Here is a 22,020-nt window from a genome sequence, read left to right on the forward strand (position 1 = left end):
GTCGGACATGATGAGAGGACTCTGTATGTGTCGGACATGATGAGAGGACTCTGTATGTGTCGGACATGATGAGAGGACGTGCTCTATGTGTCGGACATGATGAGAGGACTCTGTATGCGTCGGACATGATGAGAGGACTCCGTATGTGTCGGACATGATGAGAGGACTCTGTATGCGTCGGACATGATGAGAGGACTCTGTATGTGTCGGACATGATGAGAGGACGTGCTCTATGCGTCGGACATGATGAGAGGACTCTGTATGCGTCGGACATGATGAGAGGACTCTGTATGTGTCGGACATGATGAGAGGACTCTGTATGTGTCGGACATGATGAGAGGACTCTGTATGCGTCGGACATGATGAGAGGACTCTGTATGCGTCGGACATGATGAGAGGACTCTGTATGCGTCGGACATGATGAGAGGACTCTGTATGTGTCGGACATGATGAGAGGACTCTGTATGTGTCGGACATGATGAGAGGACGTGCTCTATGTGTCGGACATGATGAGAGGACTCTGTATGCGTCGGACATGATGAGAGGACTCTGTATGTGTCGGACATGATGAGAAGACTCTGTATGCGTCGGACATGATGAGAGGACTCTGTATGCGTCGGACATGATGAGAGGACTCTGTATGCGTCGGACATGATGAGAGGACTCTGTATGCGTCGGACATGATGAGAGGACTCTGTATGCGTCGGACATGATGAGAGGACTCTGTATATGTCGGACATGATGAGAGGACTCTGTATGCGTCGGACATGATGAGAGGACTCTGTATGCGTCGGACATGATGAGAGGACTCTGTATGCGTCGGACATGATGAGAGGACTCTGTATGTGTCGGACATGATGAGAGGACTGTATGTGTCGGACATGATGAGAGGACTGTATGTGTCGGACATGATGAGAGGACTCTGTATGTGTCGGACATGATGAGAGGACGTGCTCTATGCGTCGGACATGATGAGAGGACTCTGTATGTGTCAGACATGATGAGAGGACTCTGTATGCGTCGGACATGATGAGAGGACTCTGTATGCGTCGGACATGATGAGAGGACTCTGTATGCGTCGGACATGATGAGAGGACTCTGTATGCGTCGGACATGATGAGAGGACTCTGTATGCGTCGGACATGATGAGAGGACTCTGTATGTGTCGGACATGATGAGAGGACTCTGTATGTGTCGGACATGATGAGAGGACTCTGTATGTGTCGGACATGATGAGAGGACTCCGTATGCGTCGGACATGATGAGAGGACTCCGTATGCGTCGGACATGATGAGAGGACTCCGTATGTGTCGGACATGATGAGAGGACTCCGTATGCGTCGGAAATGATGAGAGGACTCGGTATGCGTCGGACATGATGAGAGGACTCTGTATGCGTCGGACATGATGAGAGGACTCTGTATGCGTCGGACATGATGAGAGGACTCTGTATGCGTCGGACATGATGAGAGGACTCTGTATGCGTCGGACATGATGAGAGGACTCTGTATGCGTCGGACATGATGAGAGGACTCTGTATGCGTCGGACATGATGAGAGGACTCTGTATGTGTCGGACATGATGAGAGGACTCTGTATGTGTCGGACATGATGAGAGGACTCTGTATGTGTCGGACATGATGAGAGGACTCTGTATGCGTCGGACATGATGAGAGGACTCTGTATGCGTCGGACATGATGAGAGGACTCTGTATGCGTCGGACATGATGAGAGGACTCTGTATGCGTCGGACATGATGAGAGGACTCTGTATGTGTCGGACATGATGAGAGGACTCTGTATGCGTCGGACATGATGAGAGGACTCTGTATGCGTCGGACATGATGAAAGGACTATGTATGGTATGCGTCGGACATGATGAGAGAACTCTGTATATGTCGGACATGATGAGAGGACTCTGTATGCGTCGGACATGATGAGAGGACTCTGTATGCGTCGGACATGATGAGAGGACTCCGTATGCGTCGGACATGATGAGAGGACTCCGTATGCGTCGGACATGATGAGAGGACTCCGTATGCGTCGGACATGATGAGAGGACTCCGTATGCGTCGGACATGATGAGAGGACTCCGTATGCGTCGGACATGATGAGAGGACTCCGTATGCGTCGGACATGATGAGAGGACTCTGTATGCGTCGGACATGATGAGAGGACTCTGTATGCGTCGGACATGATGAGAGGACTCTGTATGCGTCGGACATGATGAGAGGACTCTGTATGCGTCGGACATGATGAGAGGACTCTGTATGCGTCGGACATGATGAGAGGACTCTGTATGCGTCGGACATGATGAGAGGACTCTGTATGCGTCGGACATGATGAGAGGACTCTGTATGCGTCGGACATGATGAGAGGACTCTGTATGCGTCGGACATGATGAGAGGACTCTGTATGCGTCGGACATGATGAGAGGACGTGCTCTATGCGTCGGACATGATGAGAGGACTCTGTATGCGTCGGACATGATGAGAGGACTCTGTATGCGTCGGACATGATGAGAGGACTCTGTATGCGTCGGACATGATGAGAGGACTCTGTATGCGTCGGACATGATGAGAGGACTCTGTATGCGTCGGACATGATGAGAGGACTCTGTATGCTTCGGACATGATGAGAGGACTCTGTATGCGTCGGACATGATGAGAGGACTCTGTATGCGTCGGACATGATGAGAGGACTCGTATGCGTCGGACATGATGAGAGGACTCTGTATGCGTCGGACATGATGAGAGGACTCTGTATGCGTCGGACATGATGAGAGGACTCTGTATGCGTCGGACATGATGAGAGGACTCTGTATGCGTCGGACATGATGAGAGGACTCTGTATGCGTCGGACATGATGAGAGGACTCTGTATGTGTCGGACATGATGAGAGGACTGTGTATGCGTCGGACATGATGAGAGGACTCTGTATGCGTCGGACATGATGAGAGGACGTGCTCTATGCGTCGGACATGATGAGAGGACTCTGTATGTGTCGGACATGATGAGAGGACTCTGTATGCGTCGGACATGATGAGAGGACTCTGTATGCGTCGGACATGATGAGAGGACTCTGTATGCGTCGGACATGATGAGAGGACTCTGTATGCGTCGGACATGATGAGAGGACTCTGTATGCGTCGGACATGATGAGAGGACTCTGTATGCGTCGGACATGATGAGAGGACTCTGTATGCGTCGGACATGATGAGAGGACTCTGTATGCGTCGGACATGATGAGAGGACTCTGTATGCGTCGGACATGATGAGAGGACTCTGTATGCGTCGGACATGATGAGAGGACTCTGTATGCGTCGGACATGATGAGAGGACTCTGTATGCGTCGGACATGATGAGAGGACTCTGTATGCGTCGGACATGATGAGAGGACTCTGTATGCGTCGGACATGATGAGAGGACTCTGTATGCGTCGGACATGATGAGAGGACTCTGTATGCGTCGGACATGATGAGAGGACTCTGTATGCGTCGGACATGATGAGAGGACTCTGTATGCGTCGGACATGATGAGAGGACTCTGTATGCGTCGGACATGATGAGAGGACGTGCTCTATGCGTCGGACATGATGAGAGGACTCTGTATCCGTCGGACATGATGAGAGGACTCTGTATGTGTCGGACATGATGAGAGGACATGCTCTATGCGTCGGACATGATGAGAGGACTCTGTATGCGTCGGACATGATGAGAGGACTCTGTATGCGTCGGACATGATGAGAGGACTCTGTATGTGTCGGACATGATGAGAGGACTCTGTATGTGTCGGACATGATGAGAGGACTCTATGTGTCGGACATGATGAGAGGACTCTGTATGTGTCGGACATGATGAGAGGACGTGCTCTATGTGTCGGACATGATGAGAGGACTCTGTATGCGTCGGACATGATGAGAGGACTCTGTATGCGTCGGACATGATGAGAGCACTCTGTATGCGTCGGACATGAGGAGAGGACTCTGTATGCGTCGGACATGATGAGAGGACTCTGTATGTGTCGGACATGATGAGAGGACTCTGTATGTGTCGGACATGATGAGAGGACTCTGTATGCGTCAGACATGATGAGAGGACTCTGTATGTGTCGGACATGATGAGAGGACTCCGTATGCGTCGGACATGATGAGAGGACTCCGTATGCGTCGGACATGATGAGTGGACTCCGTATGCGTCGGACATGATGAGAGGACTCCGTATGCGTCGGACATGATGAGAGGACTCTGTATGCGTCGGACATGATGAGAGGACTCTGTATGCGTCGGACATGATGAGAGGACTCTGTATGCGTCGGACATGATGAGAGGACTCTGTATGCGTCGGACATGATGAGAGGACTCTGTATGCGTCGGACATGATGAGAGGACTCTGTATGCGTCGGACATGATGAGAGGACTCTGTATGCGTCGGACATGATGAGAGGACGTGCTCTATGCGTCGGACATGATGAGTGGACTCTGTATGTGTCGGACATGATGAGAGGACTCTGTATGTGTCGGACATGATGAGAGGACTCTGTATGTGTCGGACATGATGAGAGGACTCTGTATGTGTCGGACATGATGAGAGGACTCTGTATGTGTCGGACATGATGAGAGGACTCTGTATGCGTCGGACATGATGAGAGGACTCTGTATGCGTCGGACATGATGAGAGGACTCTGTATGCGTCGGACATGATGAGAGGACTCTGTATGTGTCGGACATGATGAGAGGACTCTGTATGCGTCGGACATGATGAGAGGACTCTGTATGTGTCGGACATGATGAGAGGACGTGCTCTATGCGTCGGACATGATGAGAGGACTCTGTATGCGTCGGACATGATGAGAGGACTCTGTATGTGTCGGACATGATGAGAGGACATGCTCTATGCGTCGGACATGATGAGAGGACATGCTCTATGCGTCGGACATGATGAGAGGACTCTGTATGTGTCGGACATGATGAGAGGACTCTGTATGTGTCGGACATGATGAGAGGACTCTGTATGTGTCGGACATGATGAGAGGACTCTGTATGTGTCGGACATGATGAGAGGACGTGCTCTATGTGTCGGACATGATGAGAGGACTCTGTATGCGTCGGACATGATGAGAGGACTCCGTATGTGTCGGACATGATGAGAGGACTCTGTATGCGTCGGACATGATGAGAGGACTCTGTATGTGTCGGACATGATGAGAGGACGTGCTCTATGCGTCGGACATGATGAGAGGACTCTGTATGCGTCGGACATGATGAGAGGACTCTGTATGTGTCGGACATGATGAGAGGACTCTGTATGCGTCGGACATGATGAGAGGACTCTGTATGCGTCGGACATGATGAGAGGACTCTGTATGCGTCGGACATGATGAGAGGACTCTGTATGTGTCGGACATGATGAGAGGACTCTGTATGTGTCGGACATGATGAGAGGACGTGCTCTATGTGTCGGACATGATGAGAGGACTCTGTATGCGTCGGACATGATGAGAGGACTCTGTATGTGTCGGACATGATGAGAAGACTCTGTATGCGTCGGACATGATGAGAGGACTCTGTATGCGTCGGACATGATGAGAGGACTCTGTATGTGTCGGACATGATGAGAGGACTCTGTATGTGTCGGACATGATGAGAGGACGTGCTCTATGTGTCGGACATGATGAGAGGACTCTGTATGCGTCGGACATGATGAGAGGACTCCGTATGTGTCGGACATGATGAGAGGACTCTGTATGCGTCGGACATGATGAGAGGACTCTGTATGTGTCGGACATGATGAGAGGACGTGCTCTATGCGTCGGACATGATGAGAGGACTCTGTATGCGTCGGACATGATGAGAGGACTCTGTATGTGTCGGACATGATGAGAGGACTCTGTATGCGTCGGACATGATGAGAGGACTCTGTATGCGTCGGACATGATGAGAGGACTCTGTATGCGTCGGACATGATGAGAGGACTCTGTATGTGTCGGACATGATGAGAGGACTCTGTATGTGTCGGACATGATGAGAGGACGTGCTCTATGTGTCGGACATGATGAGAGGACTCTGTATGCGTCGGACATGATGAGAGGACTCTGTATGTGTCGGACATGATGAGAAGACTCTGTATGCGTCGGACATGATGAGAGGACTCTGTATGCGTCGGACATGATGAGAGGACTCTGTATGCGTCGGACATGATGAGAGGACTCTGTATGCGTCGGACATGATGAGAGGACTCTGTATGCGTCGGACATGATGAGAGGACTCTGTATGCGTCGGACATGATGAGAGGACTCTGTATATGTCGGACATGATGAGAGGACTCTGTATGCGTCGGACATGATGAGAGGACTCTGTATGCGTCGGACATGATGAGAGGACTCTGTATGCGTCGGACATGATGAGAGGACTCTGTATGTGTCGGACATGATGAGAGGACTGTATGTGTCGGACATGATGAGAGGACTGTATGTGTCGGACATGATGAGAGGACTCTGTATGTGTCGGACATGATGAGAGGACGTGCTCTATGCGTCGGACATGATGAGAGGACTCTGTATGTGTCAGACATGATGAGAGGACTCTGTATGCGTCGGACATGATGAGAGGACTCTGTATGCGTCGGACATGATGAGAGGACTCTGTATGCGTCGGACATGATGAGAGGACTCTGTATGCGTCGGACATGATGAGAGGACTCTGTATGCGTCGGACATGATGAGAGGACTCTGTATGTGTCGGACATGATGAGAGGACTCTGTATGTGTCGGACATGATGAGAGGACTCTGTATGTGTCGGACATGATGAGAGGACTCCGTATGCGTCGGACATGATGAGAGGACTCCGTATGCGTCGGACATGATGAGAGGACTCCGTATGTGTCGGACATGATGAGAGGACTCCGTATGCGTCGGAAATGATGAGAGGACTCGGTATGCGTCGGACATGATGAGAGGACTCTGTATGCGTCGGACATGATGAGAGGACTCTGTATGCGTCGGACATGATGAGAGGACTCTGTATGCGTCGGACATGATGAGAGGACTCTGTATGCGTCGGACATGATGAGAGGACTCTGTATGCGTCGGACATGATGAGAGGACTCTGTATGTGTCGGACATGATGAGAGGACTCTGTATGTGTCGGACATGATGAGAGGACTCTGTATGTGTCGGACATGATGAGAGGACTCTGTATGCGTCGGACATGATGAGAGGACTCTGTATGCGTCGGACATGATGAGAGGACTCTGTATGCGTCGGACATGATGAGAGGACTCTGTATGCGTCGGACATGATGAGAGGACTCTGTATGTGTCGGACATGATGAGAGGACTCTGTATGCGTCGGACATGATGAGAGGACTCTGTATGCGTCGGACATGATGAGAGGACTATGTATGGTATGCGTCGGACATGATGAGAGAACTCTGTATATGTCGGACATGATGAGAGGACTCTGTATGCGTCGGACATGATGAGAGGACTCTGTATGCGTCGGACATGATGAGAGGACTGTGTATGCGTCGGACATGATGAGAGGACTGTGTATGCGTCGGACATGATGAGAGGACTCTGTATGCGTCGGACATGATGAGAGGACGTGCTCTATGCGTCGGACATGATGAGAGGACTCTGTATGTGTCGGACATGATGAGAGGACTCTGTATGCGTCGGACATGATGAGAGGACTCTGTATGCGTCGGACATGATGAGAGGACTCTGTATGCGTCGGACATGATGAGAGGACTCTGTATGCGTCGGACATGATGAGAGGACTCTGTATGCGTCGGACATGATGAGAGGACTCTGTATGCGTCGGACATGATGAGAGGACTCTGTATGCGTCGGACATGAGGAGAGGACTCTGTATGCGTCGGACATGATGAGAGGACTCTGTATGCGTCGGACATGATGAGAGGACTCTGTATGCGTCGGACATGATGAGAGGACTCTGTATGCGTCGGACATGATGAGAGGACTCCGTATGCGTCGGACATGATGAGAGGACTCCGTATGCGTCGGACATGATGAGAGGACTCCGTATGCGTCGGACATGATGAGAGGACTCCGTATGCGTCGGACATGATGAGAGGACTCCGTATGCGTCGGACATGATGAGAGGACTCCGTATGCGTCGGACATGATGAGAGGACTCTGTATGCGTCGGACATGATGAGAGGACTCTGTATGCGTCGGACATGATGAGAGGACTCTGTATGCGTCGGACATGATGAGAGGACTCTGTATGCGTCGGACATGATGAGAGGACTCTGTATGCGTCGGACATGATGAGAGGACTCTGTATGCGTCGGACATGATGAGAGGACTCTGTATGCGTCGGACATGATGAGAGGACTCTGTATGCGTCGGACATGATGAGAGGACTCTGTATGCGTCGGACATGATGAGAGGACTCTGTATGCGTCGGACATGATGAGAGGACTCTGTATGCGTCGGACATGATGAGAGGACTCTGTATGCGTCGGACATGATGAGAGGACTCTGTATGCGTCGGACATGATGAGAGGACTCTGTATGCGTCGGACATGATGAGAGGACTCTGTATGCGTCGGACATGATGAGAGGACTCTGTATGCGTCGGACATGATGAGAGGACTCTGTATGCGTCGGACATGATGAGAGGACTCTGTATGCGTCGGACATGATGAGAGGACTCTGTATGCGTCGGACATGATGAGAGGACTTGTATGCGTCGGACATGATGAGAGGACTCTGTATGCGTCGGACATGATGAGAGGACTGCTGTATGCGTCGGACATGATGAGAGGACTCTGTATGCGTCGGACATGATGAGAGGACTCTGTATGCGTCGGACATGATGAGAGGACTCTGTATGCGTCGGACATGATGAGAGGACTCTGTATGCGTCGGACATGATGAGAGGACTCTGTATGCGTCGGACATGATGAGAGGACTCTGTATGCGTCGGACATGATGAGAGGACTCTGTATGCGTCGGACATGATGAGAGGACTCTGTATGCGTCGGACATGATGAGAGGACTCTGTATGCGTCGGACATGATGAGAGGACTCTGTATGCGTCGGACATGATGAGAGGACTCTGTATGCGTCGGACATGATGAGAGGACTCTGTATGCGTCGGACATGATGAGAGGACTCTGTATGCGTCGGACATGATGAGAGGACTCTGTATGCGTCGGACATGATGAGAGGACTCTGTATGCGTCGGACATGATGAGAGGACTCTGTATGCGTCGGACATGATGAGAGGACTCTGTATGCGTCGGACATGATGAGAGGACTCTGTATGCGTCGGACATGATGAGAGGACTCTGTATGCGTCGGACATGATGAGAGGACTCTGTATGCGTCGGACATGATGAGAGGACTCTGTATGCGTCGGACATGATGAGAGGACTCTGTATGCGTCGGACATGATGAGAGGACTCTGTATGCGTCGGACATGATGAGAGGACTCTGTATGCGTCGGACATGATGAGAGGACTCTGTATGCGTCGGACATGATGAGAGGACTCTGTATGCGTCGGACATGATGAGAGGACGTGCTCTATGCGTCGGACATGATGAGAGGACTCTGTATGTGTCGGACATGATGAGAGGACTCTGTATGTGTCGGACATGATGAGAGGACTCTATGTGTCGGACATGATGAGAGGACTCTGTATGTGTCGGACATGATGAGAGGACGTGCTCTATGTGTCGGACATGATGAGAGGACTCTGTATGCGTCGGACATGATGAGAGGACTCTGTATGCGTCGGACATGATGAGAGCACTCTGTATGCGTCGGACATGAGGAGAGGACTCTGTATGCGTCGGACATGATGAGAGGACTCTGTATGTGTCGGACATGATGAGAGGACTCTGTATGTGTCGGACATGATGAGAGGACTCTGTATGCGTCGGACATGATGAGAGGACGTCCTCTATGTGTCGGACATGATGAGAGGACTCTGTATGCGTCGGACATGATGAGAGGACTCTGTATGCGTCGGACATGATGAGAGGACTCTGTATGCGTCGGACATGATGAGAGGACTCTGTATGCGTCGGACATGATGAGAGGACTCTGTATGCGTCGGACATGATGAGAGGACTCTGTATGCGTCGGACATGATGAGAGGACTCTGTATGCGTCGGACATGATGAGAGGACTCTGTATGCGTCGGACATGATGAGAGGACTCTGTATGCGTCGGACATGATGAGAGGACTCTGTATGCGTCGGACATGATGAGAGGACTCTGTATGCGTCGGACATGATGAGAGGACTCTGTATGCGTCGGACATGATGAGAGGACTCTGTATGCGTCGGACATGATGAGAGGACTCTGTATGCGTCGGACATGATGAGAGGACTCTGTATGCGTCGGACATGATGAGAGGACTCTGTATGCGTCGGACATGATGAGAGGACGTGCTCTATGCGTCGGACATGATGAGAGGACTCTGTATGCGTCGGACATGATGAGAGGACTCTGTATGTGTCGGACATGATGAGAGGACATGCTCTATGCGTCGGACATGATGAGAGGACTCTGTATGCGTCGGACATGATGAGAGGACTCTGTATGCGTCGGACATGATGAGAGGACTCTGAATGTGTCGGACATGATGAGAGGACTCTGTATGTGTCGGACATGATGAGAGGACTCTATGTGTCGGACATGATGAGAGGACTCTGTATGTGTCGGACATGATGAGAGGACGTGCTCTATGTGTCGGACATGATGAGAGGACTCTGTATGCGTCGGACATGATGAGAGGACTCTGTATGCGTCGGACATGATGAGAGCACTCTGTATGCGTCGGACATGATGAGAGGACTCTGTATGCGTCGGACATGATGAGAGGACTCTGTATGCGTCGGACATGATGAGAGGACTCTGTATGTGTCGGACATGATGAGAGGACTCTGTATGCGTCGGACATGATGAGAGGACGTCCTCTATGTGTCGGACATGATGAGAGGACTCTGTATGTGTCGGACATGATGAGAGGACTCTGTATGTGTCGGACATGATGAGAGGACTCTGTATGTGTCGGACATGATGAGAGGACTCTGTATGTGTCGGACATGATGAGAGGACTCTGTATGTGTCGGACATGATGAGAGGACGTGCTCTATGCGTCGGACATGATGAGAGGACTCTGTATGTGTCGGACATGATGAGAGGACTCTGTATGTGTCGGACATGATGAGAGGACTCTGTATGCGTCGGACATGATGAGAGGACGTGCTCTATATGTCGGACATGATGAGAGGACTCTGTATGTGTCGGACATGATGAGAGGACTCTGTATGTGTCGGACATGATGAGAGGACTCTGTATGCGTCGGACATGATGAGAGGACTCTGTATGCGTCGGACATGATGAGAGGACTCTGTATGCGTCGGACATGATGAGAGGACTCTGTATGCGTCGGACATGATCAGAGGACTCTGTATGCGCCGGACATGATGAGAGGACTCTGTATGCGTCGGACATGATGAGAGGACTCTGTATGCGCCGGACATGATGAGAGGACTCTGTATGCGTCGGACATGATGAGAGGACTCTGTATGCGTCGGACATGATGAGAGGACTCTGTATGCGTCGGACATGATGAGAGGACTCTGTATGCGTCGGACATGATGAGAGGACTCTGTATGCGTCGGACATGATGAGAGGACTCTGTATGCGTCGGACATGATGAGAGGACTCTGTATGCGTCGGACATGATGAGAGGACTCTGTATGCGTCGGACATGATGAGAGGACTCTGTATGCGTCGGACATGATGAGAGGACCCAGCTTTTCATAGTTGTGCATGTTCATATCAGTCTGAAATGTGGGGCTGAGTATTCTTGCTAGAACAAATTCTAAGGTTGTTGCGTGTGTGTGTGTGTGTGTGTGCGTGTGCGTGTGCGCGCGCGCAGGGTGGGTACATGGCTGCCAAGGTGTCCAAGCTGGATGAGCAGTTAAAGCTGGACGCCCCGAGAGAGAAGCTGAAAGATGGCGCCTGCTCCAGCATCTTCACTGGGGTGGCCATCTATGTCAACGGGTACACAGGTGAGACAAATGGGCATTAACCTATGCCCCACCCTTACCCCACTGATCCTAGCGTGATCCCTCATATAGCTACTTGACTACAATTTCTGTGCAATTTTACTTTAATGTGTGTGTGTATTACTAGATAATAGACATGTTTCATGTGGGGTTCAGTTCTTAAATTTGTATGTTTAACTTTCTGCCTCTTCATTCTGTTTTCCCACATGGCCTTCCTCCCCCTTTCCCCTCTCCTTCCCAGTTGTGTAAAGTGCTATAGTAAAAACAATTTAAAGTACTAATTAAGTCATTTTTTGGGGTATCTGTACTTTACTATTTTATATTTTTGACAAATTTTACTTCACTACATTCCTAAAGAAAATAATGTACTTTTTCTCCATACATTTTCCCTGACACCCAAAAGTACATTTTGAATGCTTAGCAGGACAGGAAAATGTGGTCTAATTCACATACTTATCAAGAGAACATCCCTGGTCATCCCTACTGTCTCAGATCTGACGGACTCAAATACTTTGTTTGTGATGTCTGAGTGTTGAAGTGTGCCCCTGGCTATCCATAAATAAATAAAAAAACAAGAAAATGTGGCCGTCTGCTTTGCTTAATGTAAGTCATTTGAAAGGATTTTTACTTTTGATACTAAAGTATATTTGATGGCATTTGAGGAGTACATCACATCAGTCACTGGCTTTATCGATAAGTGCATCGAGGACGTCGTCCCCACACTGACTGTACGTACATACCCCAACCAGAAGCCATGGATTACAGGCAACATTCGCACTGACCTAAAGGGTAGAGCTGCCACTTTCAAGGTGCAGAACTCTAACACGGAAGCTTATAAGAAATCCTGCTATGCCCTCCGACGAACCATCAAACAGGCACAGCGTCAATACAGGGCTAAGATTGAATCGTACTACACCGGCTCCGACGCTCGTCAGATGTGGCAGGGCTTGCAAACTATTACAGACTACAAAGGGAAGCACAGCCACGAGCTGCCCAGTAACACGAGCCTACCAGACGAGCTAAATCACTTCTATGCTCGCTTCGAGGCAAGCAACACTAAGTTATGCATGAGAGCATGAGCTGTTCCGGACGACTCTGTGATCACGCTGTCTGTAGCCGACGTGAGTAAGACCTTTAAACAGGTCAACATTCACAAGGCTGCGGGGCCAGACGGATTACCAGGACGTGTATTCTGGACATGTGCTGACCAACTGGCAAGTGTCTTCACTGACATTTTCAACATGTCCCTGATTGAGTCTCTAATACCAACATGTTTGAAGCAGACCACCATAGTCCCTGTGCCCAAGAACACAAAGGCAACCTGCCTAAATGACTACAGACCCGTAGCACTCACGTCCGTAGCCATGAAGTGCTTTGAAAGGCTGGTAATGGCTCACATCAACACCATTATCCCAGAAACCCTAGACCCACTCCAATTTGCATACCGCCCAGATCCACAGATGATGCAATCTCTATTAGAGGTCGGCCGATTAATTAGGGCCGATTTTCAAGTTTTCATTACAATCGGTAAACAGCCTTTTTGGACGCTGATTACATTGCAATCCATGAGGAAACTGTGTGGCAGGCTGACTACCTGTTATGCGAGTGCAGCGTGAAAAGGACCTTGTGGCTGCAATGAGCCAAGGTAAGTTGCTAGCTAGCATTAAACTTATCTTATAAAAAAACAATCCATCTTCACATAATCACTAGTTAACTACACATGGTTGATATTACTAGGTTAACTAGCTTGTCCTGCGTTGCATATAATCAATGTGGTGCCTGTTAATTTATCGTCGAATCACAGCCTAATTCAACTTTGCCTAACGGGTGATGATTTAACAAAAGCGCATTCGCGAAATCGTTGCACAAATGTACCTAACCATAAACATCAATGCCTTTTTAAAAATCAATACACAGGAGTATATTTTTTTTAACCTACATATTTAGTTAAAATACCTCTTTGGGCTAGCGACCCACCTCGACAAGATCCGGTGAAATTGCAGAGTGCGAAATTCAAAATACAAAAATCGTAATATTAAACATTCATGAAAATACAAGTGTCATACATCATTTAAAAGCTTAACTTCTTGTTAATCCAGCCGCGAAAGCATACCATGCGATTATCTGAGGACAGCGCCCCGAGTACAAAAGCATTAAAAACATTTTCCAAACCAGCAGAGGCGTCACAAAAGTCAGAAATAGCGATAAAATAAATCACTTACCTTTGAAGATCTTCCTCTGTTTGCAATCCCAAGGGTCCCAGGGGTCCCAGCTACATAACAAATGGTTGTTTTGTTCGATAAAGACCTTCTTTATATCCCAAAAAGTCAGTTTTGTTGCCGCACTTGATTCAGTAATCCACCTGTTCCACTCATTCAAAATGCATACAAAGGAATTCTAAAAGTTACCAATAAACTTCGTCCAAACAAGTCGAACAACGTTTCTAATCAATCCTCAGGTACCCTAATATGTAAATAAATGATGAAAATTAAGACGAGAATAGTGTGTTCAATTCCGGAGATAAATAATGAAGTGCTCGCCTTCATCCACGCGCGCCACAACACTATAGTCAAAATGAGAGCCACCTGAAAAACTACAAATTCTAGCTCATTTTTCAAAAAACAAGCCTGAAACCCTTTCTAAAGACTGTTGACATCTAGTGGAAGCAATAGGAACTGCTATCTGGGAGGATTTCCTTTGATTTTCCCATAGACAGGCATTTAAAAAAAAAAAAAGAAGAAAACATTCCGGATGGATTCTCCTCGGGGTTTTGCCTGCCATATCAGTTCTGTTATACTCAGACATTATTTTAACAGTTTTAGAAACTTCAGAGTGTTTTCTATCCAATACTACCAATTATATGCATATCCTAGCCTCTGGGCCTGAGTAACAGGCAGTTTACTTTGGGCATGTCAGTCATCCGAACATCCGAATACTGTCCCCTATCCTTAAAATAAATGCATGTTAGCAGGCAATATTAACTAGGGAAATTGTGTCACTTCTCTTGCGTTCAGTGCAATGACATAACGTTGAAGGTTGTGCAATGTAACAGCAATATTTAGACTTAGGGTTGCCACCCGTTCGACAAAATATGGAATGGTTCCGTATTTTACTGAAAGAATAAACTTTTCCAAAATGATAGATTCCGGATTTGACCATATTAATGACCAAAGGCTCGTATTTCTGTGTTTATTATAATTAAGTCTATGATTTGATAGAGTACTCTGACTGAACAGTGGTAGGCAGCAGCATGCCCGTAAGCATTCATTCAAACAGCACTTCACTGCGTTTGCCAACAAATCTTAGCAATGCTTGAAGCACAGCGCTGTTTATGACTTCAAGCCTATCAACTCCCGACATTAGGCTGGCAATACTAAAGTGCCTATAAGAACATCCAATAGTCAAAGGTATATGAAATACAAATGGTATAGAGAGAAATAGTCAATGCGTCATAATTCCTATAATAACTACAACCTAAAATTTCTTAACTGGGAATATTGAAGACCAGGGAATATTGAACCACCAGCTTTCATATGTTCTCATGTTCTGAGCAAGGAACTTAAACGTTAGCTTTTTTACATGGCACATATTGCACTTCTACTTTCTTCTCCAACACTTTGTTTTTGCATTATTTAAACCAAATTGAACATGTTTAATTATTTATTTGAGACTAAGTAAATACAATCTATGTATTATATTAAGTTATTGCACTCCACACTGCCCTTTCCCACCTGGACAAAAGTAACACCTACGTGAGAATGCTATTCATTGACTACAGCTCAGCGTTCAACACCATAGTGCCTTCAAAGCTTATCACTAAGCTAAAGATCCTGGGACTAAACACCTCCCTCTGCAACTTGATCCTGGACTTCCTGATGGGCTGCCCCCAGGTGGCGAGGGTAGGTAGCAACACATCTGCCACGCTGATCCTCAACACTGGAGCCCCTCAGGGGTGCGTGCTCAGTCCCCTGCTGTACTCCCTGTTCACCCACGACTGCATGGCCAGGCACGACTCCAACACCATCATTAAGTTTGCTGACGACACAACAGTGGTAGGCCTGATCACCGACAACGAGACAGCCAATAGGGAGGAGGTCAGAGACCTGGCCGTGTGGTGCCAGAATAACAACCTCTCCCTCAACGTAACCAAGACTAAAGAGATGATTGTGGGCTACATTAAAAAGAGGACAGAGCACACCCCCATTCTCATCGACGGGGCTGTAGTGGAGCAGGTTGAGAGCTTCAAGTTCCTTGGTGTCCACATCACCAACAAACTAGAATGGTCCAAACACACCAAGACAGTCGTGAAGAGGGCACGACAAAGCCTATTCCCCCTCAGGAAACTAAAAATAATTGGCATGGGTCCTGAGATCCTCAAAAGGTTCTACAGCTGCAACATCGAGAGCAACCTGACTGGTTGCAACACTGCCTGGTACGGCAAATGCTCGGCCTCTGACCTTTAGGCACTACAGAGGGTAGTGCGTATGGCACAGTACATCACTGGGGCTAAGCTGTCTGCCATCCAGGACCTCTACACCAGGCGGTGTCAGAGGAAGGCCCTAAAAATTGTAAAAGACCCCAGCCACCCCAGTCATAGACTGTTCTCTCTACTACCGCATGGCAAGCAGTACCGGAGTGCCAAGTCTAGGACAAAAAGGCTTCTCAACAGTTTTTACCCCCAAGACATAAGACTCCTGAACAGGTAATCAAATGGCTACCCGGACTATTTCCATTGTGTGCCCCCCCCAACCCCACTTTTTACGCTGCTGCTACTCTCTGTTTATCATATATGCAGTCCCTTTAACTATACATTCATGTACATACTACCTCAATTAGCCCGACCAACCACTGCGAGCCCGACCAACCAGTGCGATCGCACATTGGCTAACTGGGCTACCTGCATTGTGTCCTGCCAACCCCTCTTTTACATTACTGCTACTCTCTGTTCATCATATATGCATAGTCACCTTAACCATATCTACATGTACATACTACCTCAATCAGCCCAACTAACCAGTGCCTGTATATAGCCTCACTACTGTTATAGCCTTGCTGCTGTATATATCCTCGCTACTATTATTTTTCACTGCCTTTTTTACTGTTGTTTTTATTTCTTTACTTACCTTGTTCACCTAATACCTTTTTTTGAAATTGCGCTGTTGGTTAGAGCCTGTAAGTAAGCATTCCACTGTAAGGTCTACACCTGTTGTTTTTGGCGCACGTGACAAATACATTTTGATTTGCACACTGCTCTTGATAGTATCACTGCTCTTTAATAAGCTTTACGTATCGGCCTCACGGCCTTCGTCAGAGATTTTGTGATTTTTGTTAATTAGCACCCTTATGTAGACCTAGCCCCACCCACATCCGTTCAATGCATCGAATGGGGTTGGAGGTGAAGGAAAAGAAAAGTGCTACCAAATATAACAATATGCAGCCCCAGCCCACTAGCTGAGAGACAGAGATACTAACGAATACCCACCAACAAACTTTATTCTAGAGCTGGCTGAATATGTTTCGACGTATAACTACAGTTGAAGTCGGAACTTTACATACACTTAGGATGGAGTCATTAAAACTCGTTTTTCACCACTCTACTCATTTTTTGTTAACAAACTATAGTTTTGGCAAGTCGGTTAGGACTTCTACTTTGTGCATGACATAAGTCATTTTTCCAACAATTGTTTACAGACAGATTATTTCACTTATAATTCACTGTATCACAATTCCAGTGGGTCAGAAGTTTACATACACTAAGTTGACTGTGCCTTTAAACAGCTTGGAGAATCCCAGAAAATTATGTCATGGCTTTAGAAGCTTATGATAGGCTAATTGACATAATTTGAGTCAATTGGAGTTGTACCTGTGGATGTATTTCAAGGCCTACCTTTAAACTCACTGCCGCTTTGCTTGACATCATGGGAAAATCAAAAGAAATCAGCCAATGGTACCACGTTCATCTGTACAAACAATAGTACGCAAGTATAAACACCATGGGACCACGCAGCCGTCATACCACTCAGGAAGGAGACGCATTCTGTCTCCTAGAGATGAACGTACTTTGGTGCGAAAAGTGCAAATCAATCCCAGAACAACAGCAAAGGACCTTGTGAAGATGCTGGAGGAAAGCGGTACAAAAGTATCTATATCCACAGTAAAACAAGTCCTATATCGACATAACCTGAAAGGCCGCTCAGCAAGGAAGAAGCCACTGCACCAAAACCACCATAAAAAAGCCAGACTACGGTTTGCAACTGCACATGGGGACGGACAAAGATTGTACTTTTTGGAGAAATGTCCTCTGGTCTAATGAAACAAAAATAGAACTGTTTGGCCATGATGACCATCGTTATGTTTGGAGGAAAAAGGGGGAGGCTTGCAAGCCGAAGAACACCATCCCAACCGTGAAGCACGGTGGTGGCAGCATCATGTTGTGGGGGTGCTTTGCTGCAGGAGGGACTGGTAACTTCACAAAATAGATTACATCATGAGGAAGGAACATTATGTGGATATATTCAAGCAACATCTCAAGACATCAGTCAGGAAGTTAAAGCTTGGTCGCAAATGGGTCTTCCAAATGGACAATGACCCCAAGCATACTTCAAAAGTTGTGGCAAAATGGCTTAAGGACAACAAAGTCAAGGTATTGGAGTGGCCACAAAGCCCTGACCTCAATCCCATAGAAAATGTGTGAGCAGAACTGAAAAGGCGTGTGCGAGCAAGGAGGCCTACAAACCTGACTCAGTTACACCAGCTCTGTCAGGTGGAATGGGACAAAATTCACCCAACTTACTGTGGGAAGCTTGTGGAAGGCTACCCGAAACGTTTGATCCAAGTTAAACAATTTAATGGCAATGCTACCAAATACTAATTGAGTGTATGTAAACTACTGACCCACTGGGAATGTGATGAAAGAAATAAAAGCTGAAATAAATCCTTCTCTCTACTATTATTCTGACATTTCACATTCTTAAAATAAAGTGGTGATCCTAACTGACCTAAGATAGGGAATTTTTACTTGGATTAAATGTCAGGAATAGTGAAAAACTGAATGTATTTGGCTAAGGTGTATGTAAACTTCCAACTTCAACTATATTTCAGGTTTAATGATGAATTATATCTCCAAACGAATGAAACATCGATGGGCTCCACATTCGCTCCGAGCTATGCTACTCCTTGTGGGTCTTTTTGAAGAACGTTTTGTTAATAATGAAAATGAAAATCATTTTTGAATAAAGTCTTGAGGTGGTATCGATATGTTTAGGACATTTTTTGCATATGGAGAAGAGCTGTCTGACTTCATGGCATTACTCAATGGCATTGACCCAAATCTCAAATTCACTATTGAATGTGACACTGTGTTCATTACCTTGATATGTGGATTGAGAAATCAAATGCAACTCTGTATAGAAAAGAAATGGAAAGAATACTCTATTACAGGGGGACGGCTTCCATCCTGAGCCATTAAAAAGAGGACTTCCAAGAAGCCAGTTTTTCAGACTGTGCCGTATATGCCACTCCACAGAGGATTATCTAGCAAAAGCAGCGGAGATGCGCACTAGGTTTCTAAGAGGAGGTTATTCGCCACAATGTGTGGATGAAGCTCTTCATTTGGCATTGGGTAAAACACGAGATGAACTTCTACACAAAAGACCCGCTAGTGCTAAAGAACAACCTGTAATGTTCACAACTACATATAAACTCAGCAAAAAAAGAGACGTCCCTTTTTCAGGACCCTGTCTTTCAAAGATAATTCGTAAAAATCCACATAACTTCACAGATCTTCATTGTAAAGGGTTTAAACACTGTTTCCCATGCGTGGTCAATGAACCATAAACAATTAATGAACATGCACCTGTGGAAGGGTTGTTAAGACACTAACAGCGTACAGATGGTAGGCAATTAAGGTTACAGTTATGAAAACTTAGGACACTAAAGAGGCCTTTCTACTGACTCTGAAAAATACCAAAGAAAGATGCCCAGGGTCCCTGCTCATCTGCGTGAACGTGCCTTAGGCATGCTGCAAGGAGGCATGAGGACTGCAGATGTGGCCAGGGCAATAAATTGCAATGTCCGTACTGTGAGACGTTTAAGACAGCGCTACAGGGAGACAGGACGGACAGCAGATCGTCCTTGCAGTGGCAGACCACGTGTAACAACACCTGCACAGGATCGGAACGCACAATCCCTCCATCAGTGTTAAGACTGTCCGCAATAGGCTAAGAGAGGCTGGACTGAGGGCGTGTAGGCCTGTTGTAAGGCAGGTCCTCACCAGACATCACCGGCAACAACGTCGCCTATGGGCACAAACCCACCGTCGCTGGACCAGACAGGACTGGCAAAAAGTGCTCTTCACTGACGAGTTGCGGTTATGTCTCACCAGGGATGATAGTCGGATTCGCGTTTATCATCGAAGGAATGAGAGTTACACCGAGGCCTGTATTCTGGAGCGGGATTGATTTGGAGGTGGAGGGTCCGTCATGGTCTAGGGCGGTGTGTCACAGCATCATCGGACTGAGCTTGTTGTCATTGCAGGCAATCACAACACTGTGCGTTACAGGGAAGACATCCTCCTCCCTCATGTGGTACCCTTCCTGCAGGCTCATCCTGAATGCCACCAGCCATACTGGTCATTCTGTGTGTGATTTCCTGCAAGACAGGAATGTCAGTGTTCTGCCATGGCCAGCGATGAGCCCGGATCTCAATCCCATTGAGCATGTCTGGGAACTGTTGGATCAGAGGGTGAGGGCTAGGGCCATTCCCCCCAGAAATGTCCGGGAACTTGCAGGTGCCATTGTGGAAGAGTGGGGTAACATCTCACAGCAAGAACTGGCTAATCTGGTGCAGTCCATGAGGAGGAGATGCACTGCAGTTCTTAATGCAGCTGGTGGCCACACCAGATACTGACTGTTACTTTTGATTTTGACCCCCCCTTCGTTCAGGGACACATTATTCAATTTCTGTTAGTCACATGTCTGTGGAACTTGTTCAGTTTATGACTCAGTTGTTGAATCTTGTTATGTTCATACAAATATTTACACGTGAAGTTTGCTGAAAATAAACACAGTTGACGTTTCCTTTTTTGCTGAGTTTACTTTGAACTCGTGAAAAGTGGAAGATGCTGTCAAGAAGCACTGGCATGTTTTGTCATCAGACCCAGCTTTGCCTGCTGAATTTAAGAATCCACCACTCATTGTGTATAGGAGAAGTCGCAATTTAGGCAATAAATTGGTCCATGCCAACTGCCAGCCACGAAAGAAAATCAGCCAGGCTCTGTTACACCCTCTTCCAAATGGTAGCTATAAATGCAGAGGTTGCTGACAGTGCAACAATATGATGAAGTGTGAATATTTCTGCCACCCCCACACAGGAAAACGGGTTCCAAATAAATGACATCATTATGTGCTCCACCACCCACGTTATCTACATGATTAAATGTCCGTGTGGGCTCTGCTATGTCGGTAAAACCTCTCGTTCTCTCAAACAGAGAATCAGTGAATGTAAAAGTTAAATTAGGAGAAACGACAGGGATTATCCAGTCGCAGTACATTTTAATGACCTAAAACATGACATTTCTACCTTTTAGATTTTGTGGCTTAGAGAAAGTCAAGATATCAGACAGGGGAGGTGATATTAATAATACTCTGAGTAAAAGAGAATGTTTTGGGATTTTCACCCTCCAGACATTATTTCCTAAAGGACTTAATGATGAAATGCCTATGTATGTTATGTTGTGAATTGTAACATGAATTATGCCCCTATTCCAGATTACTCTGATTTTTCTTGCACTGTACCCAATGATTTATGAAAACTTGCTTGGTAGGTCGATGTCCTCATTGTGATTTCACAGACGTGTTTAATACGTTTTATGTACACACTTTATTTGAATATTTATGAAATGCATATTGTTATATTTGGAAGCACTTATTTGTTTTTCCTTCGCCTCCAACCCCATTCGATGGTGGAACGG

General features: G+C 47.2%; 1 protein-coding gene across 2 annotated transcripts in view; it reads left to right on the forward strand.

The window, feature by feature from the left end:
• Positions 1-22,020, forward strand: part of LOC106586740 (translesion synthesis protein REV1) — a 79,360-nt gene that overhangs the window by 28,929 nt on the left and 28,411 nt on the right. For both annotated transcript variants that reach the window (XM_082969152.1, XM_082969153.1), the window contains exon 2: positions 11,921-12,053. In XM_082969152.1, coding sequence (XP_082825278.1) covers positions 11,930-12,053 — 124 coding nt within the window. In that variant the 5' untranslated portion in view covers positions 11,921-11,929. The remainder of the gene's footprint in view (positions 1-11,920; positions 12,054-22,020) is intronic.

Source organism: Salmo salar, chromosome 25 (assembly GCF_965601325.2).
Source record: "Salmo salar chromosome 25, fSalSal1, whole genome shotgun sequence".
NCBI classification, from domain to species: Eukaryota; Metazoa; Chordata; class Actinopteri; order Salmoniformes; family Salmonidae; genus Salmo; species Salmo salar.